Source organism: Stegodyphus dumicola, chromosome 6, assembly GCF_044657685.1.
Source record: "Stegodyphus dumicola isolate Sdum_Otavi_A_Nest chromosome 6, ASM4465768v1".
NCBI classification, from domain to species: Eukaryota; Metazoa; Arthropoda; class Arachnida; order Araneae; family Eresidae; genus Stegodyphus; species Stegodyphus dumicola.
The window spans coordinates 71491234-71517006 of NC_140773.1; the positions used below are offsets into that span (position 1 = coordinate 71491234).

The following is a 25773-nucleotide window of genomic DNA, read 5'->3' on the forward strand; positions in this document are numbered from 1 at the left end:
TTTAGTAGTAGATTAGTTTCTTATTTTCTTATCTTGAGTTAAAAGCCCGAGTTGAGGCTTTCCTGTAAGCCCGAGAAGGGACCACCTGTTATTATTTCTTTGAGTGAATAAAAGGTTATTTTAACCCTTCTTCAGACTCTGTCGTAAATACTGAACTCAGCGATAAGTCGCTACTTAGTTCCATAGGTTCCTCTACATTTTAACAGGGAAAACAAAGTATTGAGGAACATCGTAACTTGATCACGGGACTGCGAAATGTAGAACGAACGCAGCAAGTTAAGCAAAAACGACTTATTAGTGAAGTTATACGACGTATAAAAGAAGTATTTTAATACTAAAATAAATAGTATTGAATCGGAACCAAGTTGAAACGACGTATAAATATAAAAGGCGTACAAACAATTCCCACTGTATATGCTAAATTTATTTATTAATTTACTTTTTAAACAGAGTAGGTTACAAGCTGTATTATTCTTACAATTTAAGAGTTCGCGATATTAAGTGATTTATTGATTTACATTAAATCGAAAATAAAATTAAATCAGTCAGATCTTAATGTTTCTCGAAAAGTACATATCTAAGGATGTAACTGCTGTTTCTTTGTCTTTAATTATTATGAAATTATCTTGGATTAATATATGATATATTTTTAGAGACAAATTTACTTATTGTGATCTGCCTATTGCACTTAATACTTGACTTACATATACTTGCGTTGAAACATATTCTATTGATTTAGGAAGGGTAATGAAGACTGTATTTTATCAGTGGATGAGCAGACTGGTTTGCCAGACATGCTTCCTTCGGAATGTCGAATTTTGATTGAAGAAAAGAGTGCTAATCTTGTTACATCGTCCTTGATGTATTTTCATACGAATTTGACTCAAGTAATCATGCAAATGATACCTTTTGTTCTATATTATTAATAATATTGTTGAACGCGTACGGGTTCGTTAGAATTGAATCCACAAGTCCGATGAAAAATGAACAAAATTTATTATTATCACAACAAATATAAAACAAAATGCTTCAATTTCTTCAGATATTCGTGCAGATTACAATATCTCACAGAAGTTATCCTTTAACTACTTAAACGTTGAACAGAACTTGATTCAAAACAGCTTCAAAAAGTTAATCCGCGAATTCGCTACAGTCAACAAGAGCAGTTTTCTAAACAAACTCTTAAAACAACAACTAACTAAATAACGAACTGAGAGGTTTTCATGCCGCTTATATAAGCTTTTTAAATGCGCGAGAATTTTCTGTTATTTTCTCGAAATCAAAAAGAGATATTTTTTTATTACATGTTAAATGCACGTGCTCTTGTATTTTTAATTTTCCGGCTTAGCTTGCTTTTAATATTCTTCACGCGCTGCACTGCACGGGGAATAAAACAATTTTATTTATAATTCTACTAACATTAACTAAAATTAAATACCAAATCCGTAACAATATATTTTCTTGTTAATTTAAAAATCTAGTATAAAGTGCAATTGATATTAGTTTTAATTTAAGCCTTTAGTATCCTAAATGCAGTTGTAATATTTATATCAACATTCTTATAATAATGTGTATGAAAGACTCTTTATTACATCTTCTGTAATAAACACTAGTCTATCTTTGAGAATTTGAATATTCAGAACCCGTCTCTTTGAGGAATGGCAGTTAGGGAGTGTCTGTAAGGGGAGTTTCGACTATGAATGCACATATTTAGTTAAAAAATAATGCTTTTAAAATATAATTGCTCATATTTATTAGTAATATGAAGGCAAAAGAATGAAAAGTTTCGGATTGAAATATATTTTTTCCAAGACGCATATAAAAAATTCCAGATGAGTTCCGTAAAATAAATATTTATGGTAATTAGGACCATATAAATGATATATTAAGCCAACTAAAATTAAATGTTAACAAATTGCCCAAATAAAATCTTCGTTAAAAGTATGGTAACAAGTAATACAGCATATATAATTCAAAGCAACGGTACTTTTTATCAGTTACTCATGCAAGTATAATGTTTTGATAATTTAACATATCGCATATCAAAACCAAGTTTTTCCGCTTCACAAAAGCAAAGAGTTCTTGTGAAATCTTTCATCATAAAAAAATAAGTTAAAACGAAGGAAGGATCAACAAAAAAGGTTTCCTTCCCTAAGAAAAAGCAAACTAAAACAACATTAAAAACAAGAATCGTGAGAGCTTTACACTGAAAAATCATATATAGTGTAGGGTAAAATTGGAAAGAGGTCGATCATATCGGGAATGCACAAGAAGTGAAGACAATAACGACGGTATATCGAACTGAGTTATTGGAGAGATGAAGTCAGTTTCTGTGGCTAAAAATAGGAAACTGTGCTTGGTTGTTTAGACTGACTGTATTTTGTACCACATAGTTCTTGAAAAGCAATTAAACCCTAGTGTAAAGCTGTTCTAAACCTACCTTCCCTTTCATAATCAAATTCCTATTTTTATGAATTATTATGCAGAACAAAAGTTGAAGGATATATTCCATGTTTTCGTAAAACTGAAAAGCTTCTTCAGATTTCTCTTATAAACCAGGGAATGTGGAAATTTACATAGGGATAGGAGAAATAATAATTCTTCGAAGCACTAAAATCATTAACTTGTGCAAGAAAAAAATGAAAATTTTAAGTAATATTTAAGACGATCTGATCTGTAACTTTTTTAACCAAGTGGTGATATGCTTTTTCCAATATGCTTCTCAGGTCAGCAAAATTTGTGGGGATGAAAATCATCCCTACAATTCGAGAGCTCCTAACAAGCAGAACACTCTTTGCAACGGAAGAAGCAGCAATGAAATCGTTCAGCTTTCTTCTGATTTCCAGTAAGTTACTCAAGTAGTTGTTCTCTAAATGATGACGAAAATTCTCTATTCTCGAAGTATAAAAATATTAGGTTAGAGTTGACTTTAGGGTACCCCTTGTATTATCGCGAAGTTGCTGTTTCATTTATCGCCAAGTTGTTGTTTCATTTATGGTAGCCTGAGTAGTTGAATATTCTGGAATATTATGACGTAATCATTGTGGTAAATTCGTAAGGGCTTGTGGTTGTGTGTGTTGGTTAGGAAGTATATTGCTTGTTTCGTGGTTTAGACGGTAAAATGGCCAAATGTGGTAAGATTCATTTTAAGTTTCTGTACGATTTGGAAAGAAAGGGGAAAAGAGCATTACTTGACTAGTGTGTAAATGAAGGTTTACTTAGTAGCTATTATAAAGTGTCTTGTTTGTAGGAAGGAAATGCATATGATCGAACGTCGTTACGAAGGATATTTTTGACTCTTATTTAGTGAATTTACGTGGCGACGCCAGTATACAGATTTTGATGAAAGGAAGGAATATAGGAAGTTTTTGGATGCTGTTAAGGAGTTTTCTTTGACTGAAGAGGTGTGAATTCGTAAATAAGGTAAGTGGATATTTCCTTTGTGTAGTGCAAAGATGAATTTCCTTTTTCATCTTATTTCAGTGTTTGATTTAAAATGTAGTTTATTGAGATTATATATATTTTTTATTGGCTGCTCCTTTGACTTCTGAAGTGCATATAGTTCGATGTGTACATGGACAAACTCAAGGGAGTGCGCAAAGCTTAGTTTGTGCAATTCTCTGATATTTTTAAAGTGAAAATAGGTCGATGTGTACATGGATAAAGGCAAGGGAGTGCACAATGCCATTTTTGTGCGATTCTGGGATATTTTATTAAGTGAAAATAGGTCGATGCGTACATGGATACCGAGTTTGTGCAATTCTCTGTCTTTTTATTTTGGCTTTGTGTAGCGGCGATTTAGCGTAGTTTGTGCAATTCTCTGATGTTTTTTTAAGTGAAAATAGGTCGATGTGTACATGGGTAAAGTCAAGGGAGTGCGCAATGCCATTTTTGAGCAATTGTGGAAATTTTGTTTTAAGTGAAAATAGGTCGATGGGTACATGGATACCGAGTTTGTGCAATTCTTTGTCTTGTTATTTTGGCTTGCGTATTTTGGTGATTTTTGCGCCAAAAATCGCCGCTACGCAAGCCAAAATAACAAGTCAAAGAGTTGCACAAACCCGGTATCCATGTATCGCCAAGTTTCGCCAAGGGGTACCCTCAAATATACATTTACCAAATATTAAATTGCATATTCTCTTATCAAAATGTTTTCTATTTTGCATTCCTTCACAGTAAACTCATTGTTAAATGACAAACAAATGATTATCTGAGCTGAAGTACAAAATATAGATGTTCCATAAATGTGAGCTCTAAAACAAAAACCATATGAAATCAACGAAATGGCGTACAAGAATGCGGTTTACTTGTCAAGATTTAGCACAGAGACCGATTTTGATGAATAATTTTTAATTTAAGTTTTCACTTATAGATGACGCTATTACTATCATACTGTAAGAGTAGAATAAGAAAATTTAAAATTTAAACGACAAATGATTCGCTTTTACTTGCGAGCATATTGCGGTACTAGCTAGCATATCATGAGCTCTCAATTAATAATGTTTGTTTAAAGAATTTTAATCTGCTCATTTCTGCGATATTAATTGTACAGGGCTATCTATTGATAAAATTTTGTATTAAAATGTAACATTCTACAGTATTAACTTCATTTTTGGACACTTTTTTTTTTTGGTTGTTGTTGCTAATTTCGTGAATATGTTTGACATGCTAGATTTTAACGAAACAAGCATAATTTAGTTTAAATGATTAGTAAATAGTAAATATCTAATCTTGGAAGTAAGCTTTTGTGAATATTTATTATTCACTATTGAAACAAATTTTATTATATCTTTCATAGAAATTTTTGAGACTATCACTGTAAATATTTAGTGATATTTCCTGTTTGCTTATAAGGTAGTTTAACACCGGTTATGATAAAATTGTTGAATAGAATAAAAGTTTTTTTTAAGGTTAGGCTTGAAATTATTTCAGAGTTAATTAATTTATTTTGCATTTAATGTTTAAACTTGTTGAGTTTAACGTGCGCTTTGTCGTAAGATCCTGGCTTCAATTTAGGCAATTAAAAACCAAAAGAATGAAATATAGGTATGGAATTTATTGAGATTCTTTTTCAATGAATATAGAGTTTATGGTGTAAGGATCTTAAGTTTTACTAACGTTTATTTTATTTTAAATCTTTACTATCACTTCTTATTTTCTACTTCCGGCCAGAATTATAAGCGTTAAGGATTTTATGCAAAGTTTGTCTGGCGAACGCCAAGTATTTAAGTGTGGCCTTTTTGCCGAGCGAGAGAGAGGAAGCAGTGAGTTCGAAGCAGGCCGCTTACCTTAGAAGTTACGCAGTTGCTATTTGCCTTCCAGGCCAGAGGTTTTAATCCTCTTAATAAATTAAACGTATTGTAGTGTTCACAGTCTCTGTGCTACATACGCTTCCTGTTATTATAAGGCCAATCTTCCACGTGTGTTATTCTAAAGTTAAATTAGAGTTTAGTTTTATTTTTAATACCTTTTACGTTAGACCCCGAGTGGAGGGTCATTGTATTCCGAAGTACGGAAGTCATTGTATATAAAGAAAAATAAAGGGTTTTGTATACCCTTCGTCTGTATCCTGTCTACTTACTACAATTAGTGAACATAGCTTTAGTAAGCTCTCTGTTCCTAGTCAGGTCATTGTATGTTTCCGAAGAAGGTTAGAAGAAACATTGAACCTGATAGTGGCGCCCGACGAAGAATAACCATGGCCGAATTTCAAGAAGAACCTGTGCTGCCTGCAGAAACGGCTCAGAATCCAGAAATGCCAGCTGCCGCCCTGGAAGGATTTGGGTACATCGTCCAGACCATGCGCGCTTCGATGAAACCAGAAGCAACGTTTAATGGAAACTCACCGGTAACCAGTTTTTTGGAAAAATTGGATGACCACTTCATGCTCTACCCCGTGCACGAGTTTCAAAATGTTACCTTAGCTACCAGCGCTTTGAGGGGCCAAGCGCTTAACTGGTTCAAATGTATCGGCAGAAGTCTCTTGGGTCAAGCAGGAAGTCCCACCTATACTTATGAAAATTTCAAGACTGCCCTACTAAAAGCCTTCCCTGTTGTAAGGGATCGTGCGAAATTAGAAACGGAACTTTTTAGCATATATCAACAAAGAATCGAAAACCTGTCGAGCTTTATTTTAAGAAAAATTCACGTTTTCAAGCTCTTGTATGGAAACCGTCCGGATCCTGAAATAATTCAAGTGATTTTGCCGAGGTTACTACCCCAAGTGCAAGACTTTATTGAATTACGAAATCCGACTACACTGGAAAAGTTATTTGAGCTAGCAATCCAGTTTGAAAGTAGAAGAACGGCGGACGTCGAAAGAAGACGCCAATATCAACAGCGCAACCAATTTGGTACGCCAAGACTACAGCAAACTCAAGCACATGGCTACGGAGAAAAAGCGAATCAGTGGGCAAGGAAACCCGAGCATTCAAAAACAGCCGGCGAACGTCGACAGTTCAATAGCAACCCAGGAAAAAAGTCTCAAGGCCAGTGGAGAAAGAAGGAAAGCACGGAAAGGAAAAATAATTTAAACTAAAACGGATTTCTGCTGACGAGAGGGTGCGGAAATCCGAAGGCCACGAAAATCCCTCTTCCTACAAGTTAAATACAGTAATGGTGAAAAATTTAACTCTTCCGAAGATTGAAGTCTTGGTAAATAATATCCCGGCCACCGCACTCCTGGATACCGGCGCGCAGTGTTCCTGTGTGGCAGAAGTCTTTTTTAGAAAGTATTTTCGCAAATACCGCATATATAATGCGGATAATACGACAGTATTAGCGGCGCAAGGAGAAGAATGTAAGTGCGTAGGTAAAGTACCTTTATATATCCGTATCAAGGACGAACAAGTAAAGGTGATGTTTTTTATAGTAAAGAATTTGCAAGCACATTTAATCCTAGGAATAGACTTTCTTTCAGACGCACAAGCTACACTGGATTTTAATGAAGCGTCCCTTAGGCTGACAATGAAACCAGTGCGTGTAGAAAAGGTTGAACGGCCAAGGTTAAATCTTGACCACCTGCCTAATGACGAGCAAGATAGAATCCGACAAGTGGTAAGTGAATTTGCTTCCTTATTTAGTGATATTCCAGGATTTACTCAGGTTACTAACCATAGTATTGACACCGGAGATGCATTGCCGGTTCGTCAAAAACCATACCGGTATGATAAGAATAAGGAAAAAATTATAGAATGGCATATTACCGATATGCTACGTAAAACGATCATAACGCCCATCTCAAGTAGTTATGCTAGCCCGGTGGTTTTATGTAAGAAAAATAATGATTATCCTTTGGAGCATCCAAAAAGGTGGAGATTCGCTATTGATTACCGTAAATTAAATTCCATAACGAAATATCCGGTATATCCGTTACCGATCATAGAAGAAATTTTAAGGAACATAAAATCAACCAAATTTATGACGACTTTAGACTTAACGAATGGTTATTTTCAAATAGGGGTCAGGCCTGAGGACGTGCCTAAGACTGCTTTTATAACCAAGTCTGGCACTTATGCATTTTTGCGTATGCCGTTTGGCCTTTCAGGCGCCCCAGCAACATTTCAGCGATGCATGGACATTGTGTTAAGACCTGTTCTTGGAAAGTCCACATTTATCTATTTAGACGATATCATTATTACTAGTGATAATCTCGACCAACATATACAGGATTTAAGACAGGTGTTTTCTTTATTAAATGAGGCCGGTCTAAAAGTTAATGTCGAAAAGTGCAAATTTGCAGCCCCTGAATTAAAATATTTAGGTTACAAAATATCGCAAAAAGGGATCGAGACAGATGAATCAAAAATAATCGCTGTACAAAAGTATCCGACTCCAAACACGGCAAAGAAGCTCTCTTCTTTTCTAGGACTTTGTTCATATTATAGGTCCTTTATAAAAGATTTTGCGGCTATCGCTGAGCCATTGTTAAAATTAAAAAGGAAAAAGGCAAGATTCTCGTGGACGGCCGAAGCCAATAGTGCTTTCGAAAAATTAAAACAAGCATTAACGCAAGCCCCTGTGTTGAAATTTCCTGAAAAGGATGAAAATTTAGAAATTTCAGCGGATGCTTCGGATTATGCGGTAGGAGCGGTACTTTCGCAAAATCAGCAGCTCGTGGCATTTTTTAGCCGAACTTTAAATCAAACACAAAGAAACTATTCCGCGACCGAGAGAGAGGCACTTGCAGTTCTGTTAGCAGTGCAAAAGTTCCGAGTCTATTTTGGAAAGGCGCCGATAACAGTATATTCTGATCATGCGGCGGTAACTAGATTGTACTCAGGGAAAAATTTATCCCCAAGGTTAATAAGATGGGCACTCAAGCTGCAAGAATATAATCTGGTAATCAAGCATACCCCTGGAAAGGAAAATATCGTAGCAGATGCCCTATCAAGGATTAAAATAGACGAACAAGGCAATGCCGTAAAGGTGGCAATGCTCACAGCGTGTACAATAAATTCCCGAGAAACTGTAATAGCCGAACTGGGTAAGGATCCTGAGTTTGGAAGTATTTATGAGTATTTGAAGGATCCTGAAAATTTTAGCCACCAAGATATTGTGGCGATAAGAAATAGGGCGGCCCATTACGAACTAATAGATGGTCTATTATTTTATACAAAAACTACGAATTCCAACAACGAATTTCGACCTGTTATCCCAGCTAGTCTTAGATTAAATATCCTGCAAGAGCTCCATGACAGCCCTTTAGCTTCTCATGCTGGTATTCGAAAAACTATCCAACGCGTACGCGAGGCAGTCTACTTTCCTGAACTGCAAAAGTTAACAAGGGCGTATGTCCAGTCCTGCCCAACATGTCAAGCCGTTAATTATATTAATTTCCGCCCGGCCGGGTTTCTAAATAGTATTAAATCCGAATTTCCAAATGAAATAATCGGCATCGATTTATTGGGCCCTTTCCCAAAAAGTCAGTTAAACAAAAGTCGCTATCTCCTTGTTATGGCTGATCATTTTAGTAAATGGACCGAAATTGTTCCCTTAAAACGAGCCTCCACGAAATTAGTTACCGATTCTATTTTAAATAAATATATTTTAAAATACGGGGCGCCCCTAAAAGTTATATCGGATAATGGTCCTCAATTTGTAAGTAATATATTTGAAGACATGTGCAAAAAACTGGGCATACGTCATTTAAAAATGGTCCCGTATCGGCCGCAATCAAATATAGCGGAACGGGTCAACAGAAATATAGTGAAAATTATCCGTAGTTATGTTAAAAATTTTCATAAAAGCTGGGATAACTATGTCAATGAATTTGCTTTCGCCCTTAGGACCGCAAAACATGATACAACGGGAAAAACTCCTGCTGAGTTATTTCTAGGCAGAAAGATTATAACACCGTTAGATAAATTATTTTATGTGCAACAAAGAGCCCCAGAATTTAAAATGGGTGATATAGAAAAACTAATTAAGGAGGCAAAGAAGAATACTGAAGTAGCACAGAGAAAACAAAAATTGTATTATGACTTGAAACGACGGGGAGTAACTTATAAAGTAGGGGATGAAGTACTAAAAATTAAGCATTCACTTTCTTCAGCACCAGAAGATAAAACTGCCAAATTTTTTCCACGATTTGAAGGACCATATGTTATAGAAAAAATAACTCACGCTGTTGTAGTGTTAAAGGCCAGAAATGGTGAAATCTGTTCCGCAAATATTGATCAAATTAAGCCCTACTTCGATCGTAATAAAATGCAAATCTTTTCAGATCTTTTGCAGGATCCGGCACGGCAGACACCGCAGGTACAAGTTCCAGAGGTGGGAAAACGACAAGTACAACGGCAAGCCAATGAGAGACAGAAGCAAGTGAAAAGAAAATTGCCCCGCGGAAAAATTGAAGGTAAAAAGAAAAAGAAGCCGTTCCACCGTCCAGAAAACAGAGTTCACGAACACCCCCAGAATGAAGAAGGGAGAAGGACGACGTATGTGAAGAGGACCAGGAGAAATGACGGCAACTATAACCCGGCTTTAAAACGGAAGATCGACTCATCCGACAGAACTCTCCGCAGCAAAAGTCGCCGAACTGCGGAAGGGCCATCAGCGGAGGAGGAAAAAGTACAAGAAAAATTTGAACGGCCAACAACGAGGTCCAAGCAGGATCACGACAGAAGTTTCCCGGTTCCACCAAGACCAGCTGCCTTCAAACGGCCAAGACCACAAGCAGAGGACAAAAGGAAGGTGTTCAAGGGTGGCCGTACTGGTGACAAACGGAAGCTTCCAGAGGAAAGCACTGAAGGGCGAGCCCGTACAAGAAGGAGGATCAACCAAGCTACTATCTGCTATACCTTTAAAGACTGGGCCCAGAAAAGGATGTCCGAATATTACAAAGATAAGTAAAATTTTATGTTACGTTGCAAACTTAAGTTAATCTTTCATTCTTACTGCAAGTGGCAGATTTCAAGAAGTTTTACCTCATGCGAGGTCTACCTTTATCGCCAAAAGGGCGAGAAATGAGTTGTGACCGATTTTCTTATTATGTTTTTAAATTACTCGTGCGTAAAACTAAAGTTGATGTATAATAGCGTTGTGTAAAGACTTAAATCTTGCAAAAAGTTATTGTATAAATTTTATTTAAAACATTCTAGCAAGAAAGAAGTTTTAGTCTGAAAGACTTTTTGAAATGTAGTATTATTTCAATGTAGAAAGAATTGGCACTTGCTTTCAAAAGAATAGAAGTTAACAATGTACTACTAACGTATGTTTTCAAATGTGTAAAATTAACGGCATGTTGATATGTTCTTATATACATGTGAACTGTTATTTTAAATGTTAAAAAATACCGTGATATGGTAAAAGTGAAAGTAATGTTAAAAATTTGTTATTCGTGTGACTGTAAAGATTAAATCATGGCGAATATGTGGTAAAGGTTGAATGATGTAGTTAGGCTCTCTGACGCTACACTTTAGAGTTAGCCACTTTTAGAATAGTACCTCAGGGTTTAGAGTTGAAAGTAGGGTGTGTTAAGAGGTCTCGTTATGTTGAATTTTAACACGTTAGTGTTTTGATTGTAGGAGGAAGTGTGGCACACGTAGACAGAAACACATTCGTGTTTGGTGTTCTTTTACAACACATGTCAGAGAGCACGGGGAGAGATAATTAAAATAGTCATGAATTAAATAAGAATGTTAAGAGAAGTATATTGTATATGTTATTTGCAATGTCATTGTGTAACATTTCATTAAACTAGTTTTCCTTCCAGATCTCTGGAAGGAACCAGAATTGAATAAAGCTCCTGTTTAGATGCAGTACAGATGAAAAAAAAAGATTGTTGTAGATCCTGGGAGCTGCTATTGTAACAAATTTCTTTCTTTTAAATTTTCTAGTTTCTAACGAAGTTATGATTGTAAAAGGTTGGCCTCGCGTTATATTCTAGAGCTAAAAGTTTTCAACAAGGTCGTTTTAGACCTCAGTTTCAAACTAATTAACTCTGGTGGGAAGTATGTAAGGATCTTAAGTTTTACTAACGTTTATTTTATTTTAAATCTTTACTATCACTTCTTATTTTCTACTTCCGGCCAGAATTATAAGCGTTAAGGATTTTATGCAAAGTTTGTCTGGCGAACGCCAAGTATTTAAGTGTGGCCTTTTTGCCGAGCGAGAGAGAGGAAGCAGTGAGTTCGAAGCAGGCCGCTTACCTTAGAAGTTACGCAGTTGCTATTTGCCTTCCAGGCCAGAGGTTTTAATCCTCTTAATAAATTAAACGTATTGTAGTGTTCACAGTCTCTGTGCTACATACGCTTCCTGTTATTATAAGGCCAATCTTCCACGTGTGTTATTCTAAAGTTAAATTAGAGTTTAGTTTTATTTTTTATACCTTTTACGTTAGACCCCGAGTGGAGGGTCATTGTATTCCGAAGTACGGAAGTCATTGTATATAAAGAAAAATAAAGGGTTTTGTATACCCTTCGTCTGTATCCTGTCTACTTACTACAATTAGTGAACATAGCTTTAGTAAGCTCTCTGTTCCTAGTCAGGTCATTGTATGTTTCCGAAGAAGGTTAGAAGAAACATTGAACCTGATAATGGGAGCATTTTTTTTGTCAAAATATCTACCTAAATGAAAGAGCAAAAGAGATTATCTTACCTTCTTATACATCCAATAGTCAGCTATGAAAATTTTAATGTTGGGTTAAAATGTTGGATTAAAGAGATGTTTTCAAACTGGAAGGAGAAGTTAGCTAATAAAGCGCAGGTTCTTCGATTTTACAAGATTATGTTTTTAAATTTGAGTCACGTTCTTTCGACGTCGGTGTTTTCCTTGGGCGGAACCGCACGCTGTTGAAATATACTACAGTTTTAATGCAAGTTTTCCATAACTTAAAAATAAGTTATTCTTTGGTTATTCAAAAGTTTCAACTAAACTACATAATTCTTGTCGTGAATTTAAATCAGAAAATGTCAACGAAAATTGTGAACTAGCATATAAAAAATAGATTATGATCATCTTGTTCCATGTTAGAAAATTTAATTCAACAGTTATAAACAAACAAACATGTTATTAATCGTTTCAACATATATGTCGATTCGCCAATTAACACCTATTCCAAGAATGTTTTTAACTCATTGCTCAGTTGAACTTACGATCATTCGCATCACTATCTCGATCAGTGAATGGGGTTCCATATTCGCTAATTTGAAGCTTTGTGATTTCTTCGTGTGGGGATCTATCGCAAATTGAGACTAATAAAATGCTCACGAAGCAGTTATAGAGTTCAAAGAAATACGAGTACATCGATTGAAGGAGTATTTCAAGCACCCACCACAATTCTGCATTTCAAACAAACAAAATGTTGCCAAGAATTCTAAGAAATTTTGAGGTATATGCATTAGCCATGTATGAAATTTAAAATTATCATTAATCACTACAGAAATTTTGTTAATAATACTTTCGTGTTATATTCAGGTTAACAGAACAAAGTACTGAGGAAATCACCTTCGCTTACGTCCAAGAAGAAGATCCTACAGTTATTATCGTGTGGCAGAATACTGGTAATCTGTATGAAAAGGTAAGTTTTGCACTTAGTGGAAGACCATCAAGCCTTTTAGTGCAAAAAGCATGCAAAATCAATTGTGTCACCGCTTTAATTCCAGCCATCTATTTCATAATTGCTAGCTGAATGCATTAACTATTTACGCCAAGAAGAACACAAGGAGAAGGAGATAATTTTTTGCATTCTCCCTCCACTTAAAAGGCGACTCAGGAGAGACACTACCAAATCCAGTAGCAGCGGGATACTGTCCTCTACAGTTTTTAGTTCGAGCTGTGGAGACTGTTAGTTTATTGAGAAGGGATTATGAAAAATCAGCTCTGCTCTCGCCGTGACTCGAACAAAGAATCTTCCAATCTGCTAATCCTAATTTTATTTTAGTTTCTGGACAAACATGGACATATTTCAGTATGTAAAATATTCATTATGTTTAAATACAACGAGCAGTACCATAGTAGAGCCATTAAGACTTTCGGGAAACATGAAAAATAAGCAACGTGCACGCTAGGATTCGAACTTTGATCTTCCCCACTGCTAGCCGGATACGTTTCCAGTTACGCCTTGAAGATACGCAGTTAGGAGGAATAAAATAGCTTACACCGTTGTTTAATTTCTTCCTGAATTTGATAGAAAATTCTTGAAATAGGAATCGAAGAGTGATCTAAGTTAGTGAATTCATTCTTGAACATGTCAGGAAATTTTTGCTAGTAAATGTATGAAACATTTTTATGCTAGCACTTTTTTTGCCTAAAACATAGAAATAGAATTTTAAAATTAATATCTTTTAACTGGGAAAATCATGTTATAAAAGTTTTTTAACAGTTGTGAGACTTACCATACAGTAAATGCAATATTATTAATTTATCACATTATTTTGCATCGAAATGATAGTTACATCGGTAATGATACAGTATGCGATCTACCGCTTTTAGTTAGTGATTTACTTCCTAAAATTTTGCTACACCCATTCAGTTTTTTTCCATTAAATTTAAATTTCAGTATTTCCATAATTCAATAATAGTTTCATAAGATAAAAAATTCAGTAGCTTTCATATTCGAAATTCGAACTTGCAATAAAAATGTGGGGAAAAGAGGAATTATTAAAACAATACCCAATTTTAAAGGCGCGTCTAAGAATTAAATAACTTGTAAAGTTTAATTCTTTTGGGTAACATTCATTGTTAAGCTCTACGCAGGCTCACTAAATCTAGCAGTATCACAGAGACTTGAAATGGGTGTAAAAGGCCTTTATTTAGAAATAAGTAAAATGAATAGAAGGATTCGTGATGCTTGCAATTCCTACCAGCATTAATGAGGAGAAACTCAAAGCCAATTAGTCAAACGTAAAGCTTAAATTTAAATAAACTAATAGCTAAAGGATACGCAGAGCAATTAAAGCAAAGTTGACTCAGAAATTCATCGACGCGAGTTCAGCTATCAACAATTATAATGTAAAGCCGAAGACAGGAGCTCTTATCTAAGTGGCCATGGGTGGCAGAACACGCTCTATCTTAGGTACAAAGTACCAGGCTCATTTTGGAATTTAAATCTAGAAAATACTTCCTCGCAGAAGATTTTGGAAATTTGGACTTTCTTAGCGAAACCCCGTGCCGGTTAGAGGATTAACAATCTCAAACTCTCACTTAAATACACGTGAAATTTTAATTTGTATTTTGTCGGGGAAAACGAAAAGAGAGAAGTGAAATAAGGATTATAAACATAAAATAACTGGTTATACAAATTAAAAAAACCTCACATCTTTCTTCACGAAAATTTAAGTAAAGTACGAAGGTCTTTGATGACCTTGGTAAGATCTTTAACTAACCAAGAGTCAACGTTTTACAAGTTAGAAAACGGATAAACTAAGCTTAAAATTAATTACATACAGCTGGGTCTCCGAAAGACAATTTCTTCATATTACATTTTGATATTATCAGTAGGGACAAATCCAAATCATTTTACATAATTTTCCTTTTTTTAATTCAATTTTATCAGAATCCTTCATATATTTTGTAACTATTCTAGAATTAATTTTTCTGCTTTCCAGTAAAATGTACAAGTATTTCAACACTACCATCTAACCGGAATCCTAGGTGTTAGAGACTTAAACGCACTTAAAAAACATCTTAAATTCAAAGCTGTATCTAATGTGCTAATCAAAACAGATCCTTAAACTTTTTGTGTTGGCTGGAGAGCTTAACTTTTAGTTTCATGTCTACTGCTAGCTTGTGCTTTAATTTATTTTATCTTACTTTGCTAACTTGCACTTAAGCATTTTATTCACACATTAATAGTTCAACTTTTCCAAGTATTCTATTTTTTAGAACTTTTACAAACTAACATAGCAAATATATATCATGAAACAATTATAGTACATTTTCATTAAAAAAAAATCCATTCAGGTTACATTTTATATCACATGTATCGGAGTTGTTCAAAGTTATTTTACAATTTCCTCAAACTTCATCAAAAGTCAGTCATAAAATAATTGGTTATTCAAATTAAAAGAACTTCACAAACTAATTAAAAGCGGTAGATCGCATGCCTCATCATTACCATTATATGCGGTGAAATAAAATTTTCTTAGTCACTTTCTTTTACTAACTTGTCTAATTTGAAATATTCGATTTCCTCATTTAATACATATCGATAACTATCTTGCAATGGATTATATTGATATTAAATATTTTGTTATACAGATACTATTCAATATTATAAAATTTGTGTTTGTGCTTTGTTTTCGTATACAGTTTGTGCTTATAGTTTATATAGATTACGTAAAATATATTACCTTAGATAATAAACTTCGATAGCTTTTCCGTTTAACTTTTTATGATTCCTTTTTAGCTGATAATCATACAAATTGCAAGCATAGTGGTTTAGTTTCATAAATCAAAATATTCGCGAAACATGCAGAATTTTTCTACAGTAATCTACAGGAACAGGGCTTTAGCTCCAAAGAAAGGTGCAAATGCTATGAATATAATATTAGCAGAAACATTAATTTTTCAAAATTCAAATCAGACAGTTCTAGATTATTTACATTCTTGCTAGAAAATGGATTTCGTCCACATCATTCCTTCTCTTTCTTAATCATATTAAGTGAAATTCCAAAAGAAACTGACTTTCTGTTTTGTATATCTGAAACAACTTTCGCTCTTAATAGCAAAATCAAGTGGTAAATAAATGTATAACAAATAATTAATAGATTCAGCGAGCAATTACGTAGGGCTAGCAATCATTAATTTAAATTTTTAAACTTAAAAAGCACAAAAATATAAGTATTTGGCTTATTTTAACTTATTTTGTAACTGGAAATACAGGTAATTCCCAATTATCCTGGGACTGGTTAGTCTTATTACAAATAAACCAATTTTTGTCTAGGAAAAATAAAGTTTATGTGTTGCATGCAGAATGAAGGAAAAATTAGTATCACAACCATTGGAATAAATAAAAATTTCTACGAAAAATAACGCGTGGAATAACAACAGAGATGGACTGAAAGTCATAGTTTATCCATAACAATACATAATTTAATTTTACGTATTACATAAACGCTAATAAATCATTTGTAAAAATAAATTGTTAAATATTCGTAAAAACAAATTAAGTGTACAACCATTAAGTATTATGTTTCCCGTTGACTATTACATAGTTTTAAGCGTGATGTCGACAAAATTATAATTTTTCTGTTTTAAAATACAATTTTAATGCTGATTTCATTCATGTAACTAAACCAACTTATTCTTCAAGTTATAAGGTATTTCTCTCTCCTTCCTAGCATGCCTTCGTGGTGTGGTGGTCTGCACGCTGGGTGCATATTCCAGAGGTCCCTGGTTCGATTTCCGGGGAAGGCTTTGCTCATTTTTCACTTTCTCTTGCTTCCAATTAACCTAATGTCTCTACAGTGGCGCCTGAACTAAAAGAGTGGTGGATGATGATTCTCCCGATCCAGGATTTGGCAACTGGGTTTCCTAAAAATTCCAGTCGCCCTTTAAAAGGGGGGGTATATAAGGTACTTCTCCCGCCTTTCTAGCATGCCTTCATGGAGCGTATTCACTGGGCGCGTATTCCAGGGGTCCATGGTTCGATTCCCGGCGAATTTAATCTCTCTTGCTTCCAATTAACCTGATGTCTCTACAAAGTTAATTTGCAGAATACACGTAAACTGTTAATAATATTTTTCTGTTAATTATAATATGGGTTTTCCTCTTTCCTTTAATTACGGTATTACCCCGGTTAGTCGTGAGTCTACTGTATATGTTTGTGACCTATGACCAATATTCGTGAAAATGAAGGCTGAAGAAGGACTTGTATGGACGCGACGTAAAACAAAATTTTAAACTTTCTGGATTAATACTTCAAAGAAATAAAACTTGCGTTATGATCGTACATTTGAAACAAAAATATTTGAAAGAAGCGGCTTCTTTTTTGTTTTACTAATACAAAATTTTATTGTTTCTGCTTTTGTTTTATTTATCCATAGCGAAAATAACTGGCAGGTATGGATTATTTACAGAAAGAAGCTATCACAGGTTCAGTTTTGAGACTACTGAATGATCTTCCGAAACGTAGTAAAGCTGGACTCTATTGGTTTACCAATACAGTCCATATTGAAAGATATTTAAATGACAGTTCTCCTTGGCCTAGTACTATTTCTTCTAATTTTATCTCCGAAGAAACACCTTGCATTACTTGTGCTTTAAATGACGTCGTAAATGTAAGTACAAATGAATTTTATCAATCATTTTCTGCATGAAGATGTTTATTTGCAATGCTAGACGTTATATAAATTTATGCAAGTTTCTTGTTTTTGTGTTTAACTGCTTGTTATTCACCTACTTATGATTCGCCAGCAGCAGATTGGATTAAATCACCGAATTTTCAGGTTTGGTTTTCGACGTACAGATTGACTGCATGGGGTTTTCATTTTTCCCCAGTGTGCTGCAGGAAAACGAGCCAGTTTCTCTTAGAAAGTCCTCCTTAAAAATATTTTCTGTAAATCAGGTAGCACTTTGCAGTAATCAGCTAACCATAACTTAGTTCCCTATTTTCTTCAGGCAAAAAAGAAACATGTGTAAGATCTGTCTCTTCTACTCCACATAAAACTAAAATAGATCCTACAATGAACCTGGCGAATTCTCGCACAGGCGTGAATGAAATACCAGCACAGAAGAAGGGTGAAAAATAACCCTTTATTAATTCCAACTAATAACAGAAAGGCACGATCTTCGTACTCTACAATAAGACCGTCAACTTGCGGTGAAACTTAAACGTAGAATATAAATCAATTCAAAGACTAATTAGAATAGTGCTGGATTAGTGTTATAATAGATGGTGTGCTAACCGCAACCGCTCAAGGACAATACGAAAAAGATTGCAACAACGGGTTTCTCGCTCTTCTGCTGCTGGCGTTCGAGAGTGTAGGACGCGCTTCGGTCTGTCCTCTCCCTGGCCGATGCTATGTGTCATTTTCCTGCTTCTCTTTGCTGTTCCTTCGATGCTGTCTGCTATACAAGAAAATCCTTTTTAGCGAGATTTTTACATGAAGATTCAAGAAAATAATTACTCCTGTTTCCTGTACATTGTTGCAGAAAATAATTTTTGATCAGCTTCTTCCTCCTTTCGAGAACTCTTCGCGCACACGTGTTTGTGAGATCTGAAACTTCCTGATTTAAAGAAGAAAAAGCAGAAATACCAGGATTAATCAAGTACGCTTAATGACTGCCATCAATATTTGATTGTTTTTTTTACACCTAGAAGTTTTACACCAAGACAAGAAGAAGTTTCGAGCGGATGGAGAAATATTGACTTTATTCTGAGTGTAACGTTAATTCTGGTGATGCGCATCACTCGTGCTTGATGTTAAAATTTATTCGTCTGTCTGGTTGATAATTTTATTTATATCAATGCTTATTTCAATATCAAAGATGAAGAATAAAATATAATTGATTTGGTAACATACAGTTGTCATACTTTGGGGTAAGTACTTTCGTATTTCCTTCTAGATCACACATTTTGATCTGCAAGTTAGTAAGTATTTATGGGTTATTGCTACAAAATACGATTTACTAAGTAAGCAATTCATTTGATTTACGTCTGCTTATCCTTTAGTTCAAAAAACGCCAAGTGACTATTTTTGGTGCTAAAGTAATTCTAATTCACTACACTTAATTCTATTTCATTTTTTACATTTAGCAGCGCAATACACCATCTATTATAACAATTAGCACGCTAAAGTATGGCTAACTTAGGCTGACTCGGAAAAACCTAAAAGATGTGACAATTATAAGAAATGGCCAAGGGGCGTACTAGCCTAAAAGCAATATGGTTGTAGTAGGCATTCTATATCTTGTGTAGAAGTTTTCCAGACTGCCTTTTTTTATATATTGCCGGTAAATAATAAATTTAATTTTTACAGGCACTCACAACCGACATGAATGACAGAAGAGGATTCATTGCTATGATAGCTGGAGCAAATCCATCAAACTATGAAGAAGTCCTCAAGAATATAAATTCGTCAGATCTCTGTCTCATTGTAATAGGATTTCGTGGAGCTACCAGAGATGGGTTCAAAGATTTGATATCTGCTTCGAATTGTGGGTCATTTTACGAAGCACCGATCGAAGAAGACAATCTTAAGTCATTTTCCAGGCTGTATAATGCAATGGCTACGATTCTGCCACCTAATGACCTTAATTATGAAACTATAATAGTAAGAACATTTCCAATAATTCCGATGAAACAATAAGAGTTTTACCAATGTTATTATTCCTGACTGAAACAATCATAAACAAGGCTGGTTATTGAAGTATAGAGTATGTTCCTGTTTTTGCAGCGAATCGCCATCTGAAACAACGCAAAACCTTCATTAAAGCCTAAAAGCCATTCACGCGTTTAAAAAATTAAAGAAAAAATTGTGAGGTTGTCATTAATAAGTCTCGTATTTGCACCTCGAATTTGCGACCGTAATTAAATAATAAATTTTTATACATTTTTATTTTCTTATAGTTAGGGGGGAAATACAAAAATGATTACGGAAAAAATTCTGCGTAATAATCTATCACGCATTACCGTTTGCTCTCTAATTTACAGATATACTTTTTCTCATGCGTATCCAGCTCCAAGAACACGACGTTTAGCAAGGGCTAATTGCATACGCCGTTAAATTGGTTTCATATTCAGTATAAGGCTAGAAACTTTGCGAGTGTCATGTCTTTTGAAAGAGGGTTATCTAAAATTTGTCTCTTTAAAAGTTCTTCGAAGAGACTGATGGTGAGGGGTATTCTTTTCTTGGAGTGCTTTCGGTAATAGCCTACTTAATGATGTGCCATAAATTCGTTTTGTAAGTTACTGATCATCAGTCGTCACTGTAATACATAAAATCATATCGTAAGTTTTAGCACAAATAGCTACTTGTTGTTGTGTTCCACTGGTATCTTCCATTTGTAAACGAGCGAAAGATATAAAATACGCTATTATTTACTCTTACTGAGGGTGTATACATATACGTGATATTTAATAAATAAAGGTAACACACAAAATGTTAAAAAATGCCCCTTTGGACGTAATTTAAAATCTGAAACCTTTGAGATTTTGTTTTTCTTTTTTTTTTCTTTCTGTTTTTGAACTGTAATGCTATATCAGTAAATTACCTTCTTAGGTGCAACTGCTGTGCTTTCGAACTGCTTAAAAACAAAACCATCATAAAAAGAACTATGGTAAAATATTAGTGGAATTTTTAGCAATAAGTGTAAACATGAAAAGTACCTATCCAAGAATGACTACATTTACTGCATTTTTAAATACTGTTTGAGAAATTGGAAGAGAAACACTCCCACTGTAAAATTTAAAATTAGTGAAAATAATAAATACCAGTCTAAAGTTTTTATTTTAATACCTCTTAATACTTACAGAAATCCGTTATTTTCTGAAGCCCAATAATATTATATTTATTTGCATATTGTCAAGAATGTTGTGACTATTGAAGAAATAATTTTCAACTCACGCATTTTATGAAAGCCATGCGAACGTCAAGAGTGCTTTTGATCTATGTATGTATAAATGTTTTATTACATTTGTTGCTTAAATGAGATAAACATCTCAAATAATTAGAGTTTTTTACTTTTGTTTTACTATAACCGGATTTTCCGGATTTTTAAGATCACACTTCCTGCTAGCATTATAGTGTTTCACTGCTAGTAACAGCAAGAAGAAGAGCACTCTTAATACTGTATTTGTCATTCTGTTGCATTTTGCTGATGAAAGCTCAGGAAAATAATAAAGTTCCTCAGCCAACTTTTCACTTAGAGAAGAGAGGCTGTGAAAATTTTGGCAGTATGATTAATAGATTAGTGATCTTTATTTATTTATTTATTTATAAGCTATTTTACGGAAAACATTTTGTAAACATTACATATGTTTCATAAAAATTTCCTTGATGCCCAGCTTTATATTACCGTTACGAAATGGTTGCATACTGATTTTTTTCAACTAGTCTTGTTGTCGAATCAATCGAAAGTTAATTTTCAAAAATTCTAACGTTATTTTCCCATATTTGGCAGTTTTTAAAACACTGCCGTCATTTTTTAGATATCGTGCAGCTGCTAGCAAAGAACTTTAATATTATGCAGTTGCCAACAATCCTACGTTCAAAAGTAGCGATTTATCTTTTTTTATTAACTTCCCGCATTCTTTAGACAAAAAAATATAAAATAAACTATGAAAAAAATCTTTTTCAAAACTAAGGCTTTAATAAAATGCGCTAAATTGTAAAAAATAATTTTTTAGCTACATTAGTTTTCTTGACCATATGCAACTAAAAAAAAAAAATTGTGGGATCTCGTGAAGAACTATACTGGGACATCACAGAGTTTCAAACAATAATAAAAGTGACAGTATATAAGAATAACGTACATAAGGAATGATTACATTCTTTTGATGATTCTTAGGTTTAATTTTAGTGCAATTAATTAAAAATGTGCTATTTTAAAATATATTTTATCTATTTTTTCATGATTTTATAAAGCATCGCAGTTTCCAGTATTTTTTTTATTTACTGCAAACTACTCTAGTATTTTATGATTATATATTCGGCATCCATAATTAACTTTTTTTTGTGTGTGTGCGCGGCATGTAGACTGATACACAATATCTGGAATATGGGAAACTTTTGAAAATTCGAAGACATGATAATGCAGCAAGTTTTACTCTTCGATTGAGCAGACCCGTTGAACTCCAGTCCTTGTCGTGCAAGGTTCATGATACTACAGTACTGCTGAAACCGGAAACATCTTCATCTTTCAGTTTTGAAGCTCAAGCGGTATGTATTCCTTCTAATTTTTAGAGGAAACAGAATTCTAGTATTTTTAATATCTTCCAGTTCTTGGGAGATTTTAGTGTTTCCCCCAGGTTTCACAGGAATAATTAGATTAGCTTAAATTAATTGATTTTGTATAATGATATGAAATAACTCTTTGATAACTTTTCTCTGTTTATAGAGTCTATTGCTTTAGAACTGGCGCTTCAGAGTCATTTTTCAACTTCTTCTTTGCTTCGCAACCACAGTAACGACTGCTACAGAAAAATTCGTGTCATATAATTTGTGAAAAATCTCCTAACCTTCTATATACGGTAACGACGACACATGTTATAATCGTATATGTGAGGAGGAATTGTTACGACATTGAAGGACGTTTTTTAAAGTAATAGATTGTGTATAAAGTTTTTCAAACACTAAAGAAAAAAACCTTCATTCGATAACTTTCTTCCTTTCAAACAGTATAAAAGCGTCCTTCTACGCCAGACACCTTATGATGTCTATAAAGAGGGCAACGGGTGAGAAATATTTAAGCTAATTCTAACTGCTATCCCCTTACGAGTTTTGTATCTATTGCCCTCTTACAGAAGGGGAAGAAAATGTATATGTAACAGACTTAGGCATTAAGCGGACCATCTACACGGTGACCGATCATATATGACTGAATTCAGATAATTTGATAATGATGAAAAACTTTTTGACGAAGCGCTGTGTTGCGATCACTTGAATCTGAGTTTTCAAAAATAAATTCAAGCGTTCAGATGTCGAATTCCAGAGGGTTACTATCACTATTTAAGTTTTATTTCTTCTAGTCTGTTTAACGTGGTTCATTCCTTCTCAGCATTTCTAAAGTTATTTTTATTACGAAACTAAAAGCTAATGTGTGTTACAAAAGCAGTAGCATTTGGATTTATCGGGAGTAATTACCGAAATGCATGAAAATTTATAAGTATTGGAATTTTACACAAAAAGGTTTTCTGCTTTCTGCTTAAGAGATGATTAATTTTGTGTTAGTACCTTACATAATTATCTCAATTTTAGAAATGGATAAATAATGTTCTTTCTCTGTAAAGTGCCTATCTTTTAACTATATAAACTTAAGTTTTCAACTTTTCCAACTTTGTATAGCTCTCGTGACCTCCAAAAATATTTCCAGAAACCCCGGGAAGGAAAGTTTTGTATATCTGGGAAAAAACCTAAAGTGCCAGTATTGCTTCAATCTCTCACTTTCGAATAGTAGGTTTTATTAGGGCAAAAATCTCATGTTTAATTTAAATAAACCTACACTGTTTTAAATGCTTATTAGAGGACTCGTACACATTAAAACCCCTAAGATCTTCGAATATGTGACTGTTGCAAGAATTGAGATATTTTATTTATTTTAGCAGCAAATACTTCCAACGTTTTACAGCTGACTACATAATATAGCCGCTTTGTGAACTAGTAACCAGAAATTTTGTGGTGCCACAAATATTTTTATAATTTAATCTGCTTTGCGGCAAAATTTTTTATGCGTTCACGTCTTGTATCCACCTTGCGAGCATGATATTTTAAAAATGGCTAACGATGCATAATTGAAATTTGATAGAATTCTTTATATGGGCACTATCTTTTAACTGAACCAAAAATCTGATGAATATTTTAATATTAAAAGATTTTATCCACGAAAATATTACAGATTTTTTTAATAAAATATATTATATAAACTCAACTCCAAATAAAATAAAAAATTAACTGGAAATTCTTTATGATTTTTGGTTAACAGTAGTTTCCAAATGTCATAAAAGCTATATATTAAATATGGAATTAAACTGTGCAACAGAATATTTTAAACTGTGCGCGCAAGGTGGAAACATGATGTGAACGCATTAACCCTTTAACTGCTTAAGACGTGTTTAAACGTTTTTGGAGTTTCTTTAAAAATGCTTAAGACGTCTTTACACGAATTTCAAATCTCACGAAAAATGCTTAAGACGTGTATACACGAAGCCCGAATTTCGCGAAGATTGCTTAAGACGTGTTTAGACGAGGCGATCTGGTCTTCCTTCCCCTACCTTTCTGCAGGCGGCTGTCAGTTGACACAAAGGTCTTAATAGGGTGTGAAGTCTGTTTGAAAAGAACACTTTACGGATGGGTCCTGAGAATGAAGAATCATTGTCAGAGAGCAGGTGTGCATTATCTTTACAACGACTGCAAGCTTGTGAATGAAGATAAATCGTTTTACAACAGTTTGTCTTGTGGTTATTTATACAAATGAAAGTTAAACAGAATCGCTCGTTGTTATAATACATTACCGAAATTTAGAAGAAACAGGAAAAAGTAACAATTGTAACGTAAGACGTACTTTTAAATAAACCATATATTATACAATGCATTAAAAGTTGACTACAACATCAAGAACAGGATAAAATATAAAATGCTGCAAACTATCTTGTTTGTCCTCGTATTTCAAGTGCGGGTATTTCTAATAGTATATTTTTCCTTTTTACATTTTGAAATGTTAAAAATGTGCTTTCAGTATGCCTGATTTTTGAATTCGAATATGTGGCTGTGTGTTCCTTGTAAACGCGAACTGACATATAAAAATTTCTTGGATGTCGAAAGGAAGATATTCTACTCGAAAACTTCAATTAAATCGAATAAATTCATATGCCGCAGGAATTTCTAGAAATATTTGTTTTTAAAAATTGTATTATTAAGATTTGAAATACAAATTAGTTTTAAAATCTAGGGGAAGAGTATGCATTTCTTGGAACTTTTTTGGAAAGAAATCTACCGGTAGAAAATCGCTTAAAATCAATGGAGTGTAAGTTAAGTGAAACAGTTAATGTATGGAAGAGTTACATATACTGCGCACAAAAATTAGGCAGAGGAACAATTAGCTAACGAATTAAATTAATTACATTAAAAGAATTTCGTTAGAAAATAACGTCTCCAAATATCAGTGCTGATAGCAGCACTACGAATGAAAGTTATTAAATCCCTAACTTAATTAATCCGTTGGTACTCAATAATTGTCACCTACCAGAGGCTGGTCAGTAAACGTCGCTGAACACTGATAATTCGGTCTGAGGTTCGAATCCGCGAACGGGTTGGCTGCAAGGGCGTTTTCGTGATTTTTCCCACGTGTAACGTGTATACGAGCCAGTATCCCTTAGAAAGTTCTCCACGAAGGCATCCCTCCTCTTAGGCAGATAGCCCTCGAGGCTTTGCCGTAATCACATAAAACCAAACCAAATTAAAAACCAATAACTGTGTGTTCGCGATGCTAGGCTACATGGCAGTTTTCGTGGATTTTTGCTGCCTATTTTTAACGCGAATATAAGCCAATCTCATTTAAAAAGTCCTTCACGAAGACGTGCTCTGACTACGAGTCCTCGCTGGGATTACGTTTGGACTGTTAGATTAATGACAAAGCTCTCAAAGGGCAATCTGTTTAAAGAGGGTATG

At 34.2% G+C, this 25773-nt stretch overlaps 1 protein-coding gene across 2 annotated transcripts in view; it reads left to right on the forward strand.

Annotated features, from left to right (window-relative positions):
* The window catches only part of LOC118196558 (calcium-activated chloride channel regulator 1-like), a 66192-nt gene that overhangs the window by 17629 nt on the left and 22790 nt on the right, over window positions 1–25773 (forward strand). Inside the window, exons 4-9 of one of the 2 annotated variants that reach the window (XM_035368020.2) lie at window positions 740–887; window positions 2727–2845; window positions 12920–13022; window positions 17524–17724; window positions 19426–19719; window positions 22144–22326. In XM_035368020.2, the coding sequence (XP_035223911.1) occupies window positions 740–887; window positions 2727–2845; window positions 12920–13022; window positions 17524–17724; window positions 19426–19719; window positions 22144–22326 (1048 nt within the window). The remainder of the gene's footprint in view (window positions 1–739; window positions 888–2726; window positions 2846–12919; window positions 13023–17523; window positions 17725–19425; window positions 19720–22143; window positions 22327–25773) is intronic. The other variant, XM_035368025.2, reaches the window with a different exon arrangement.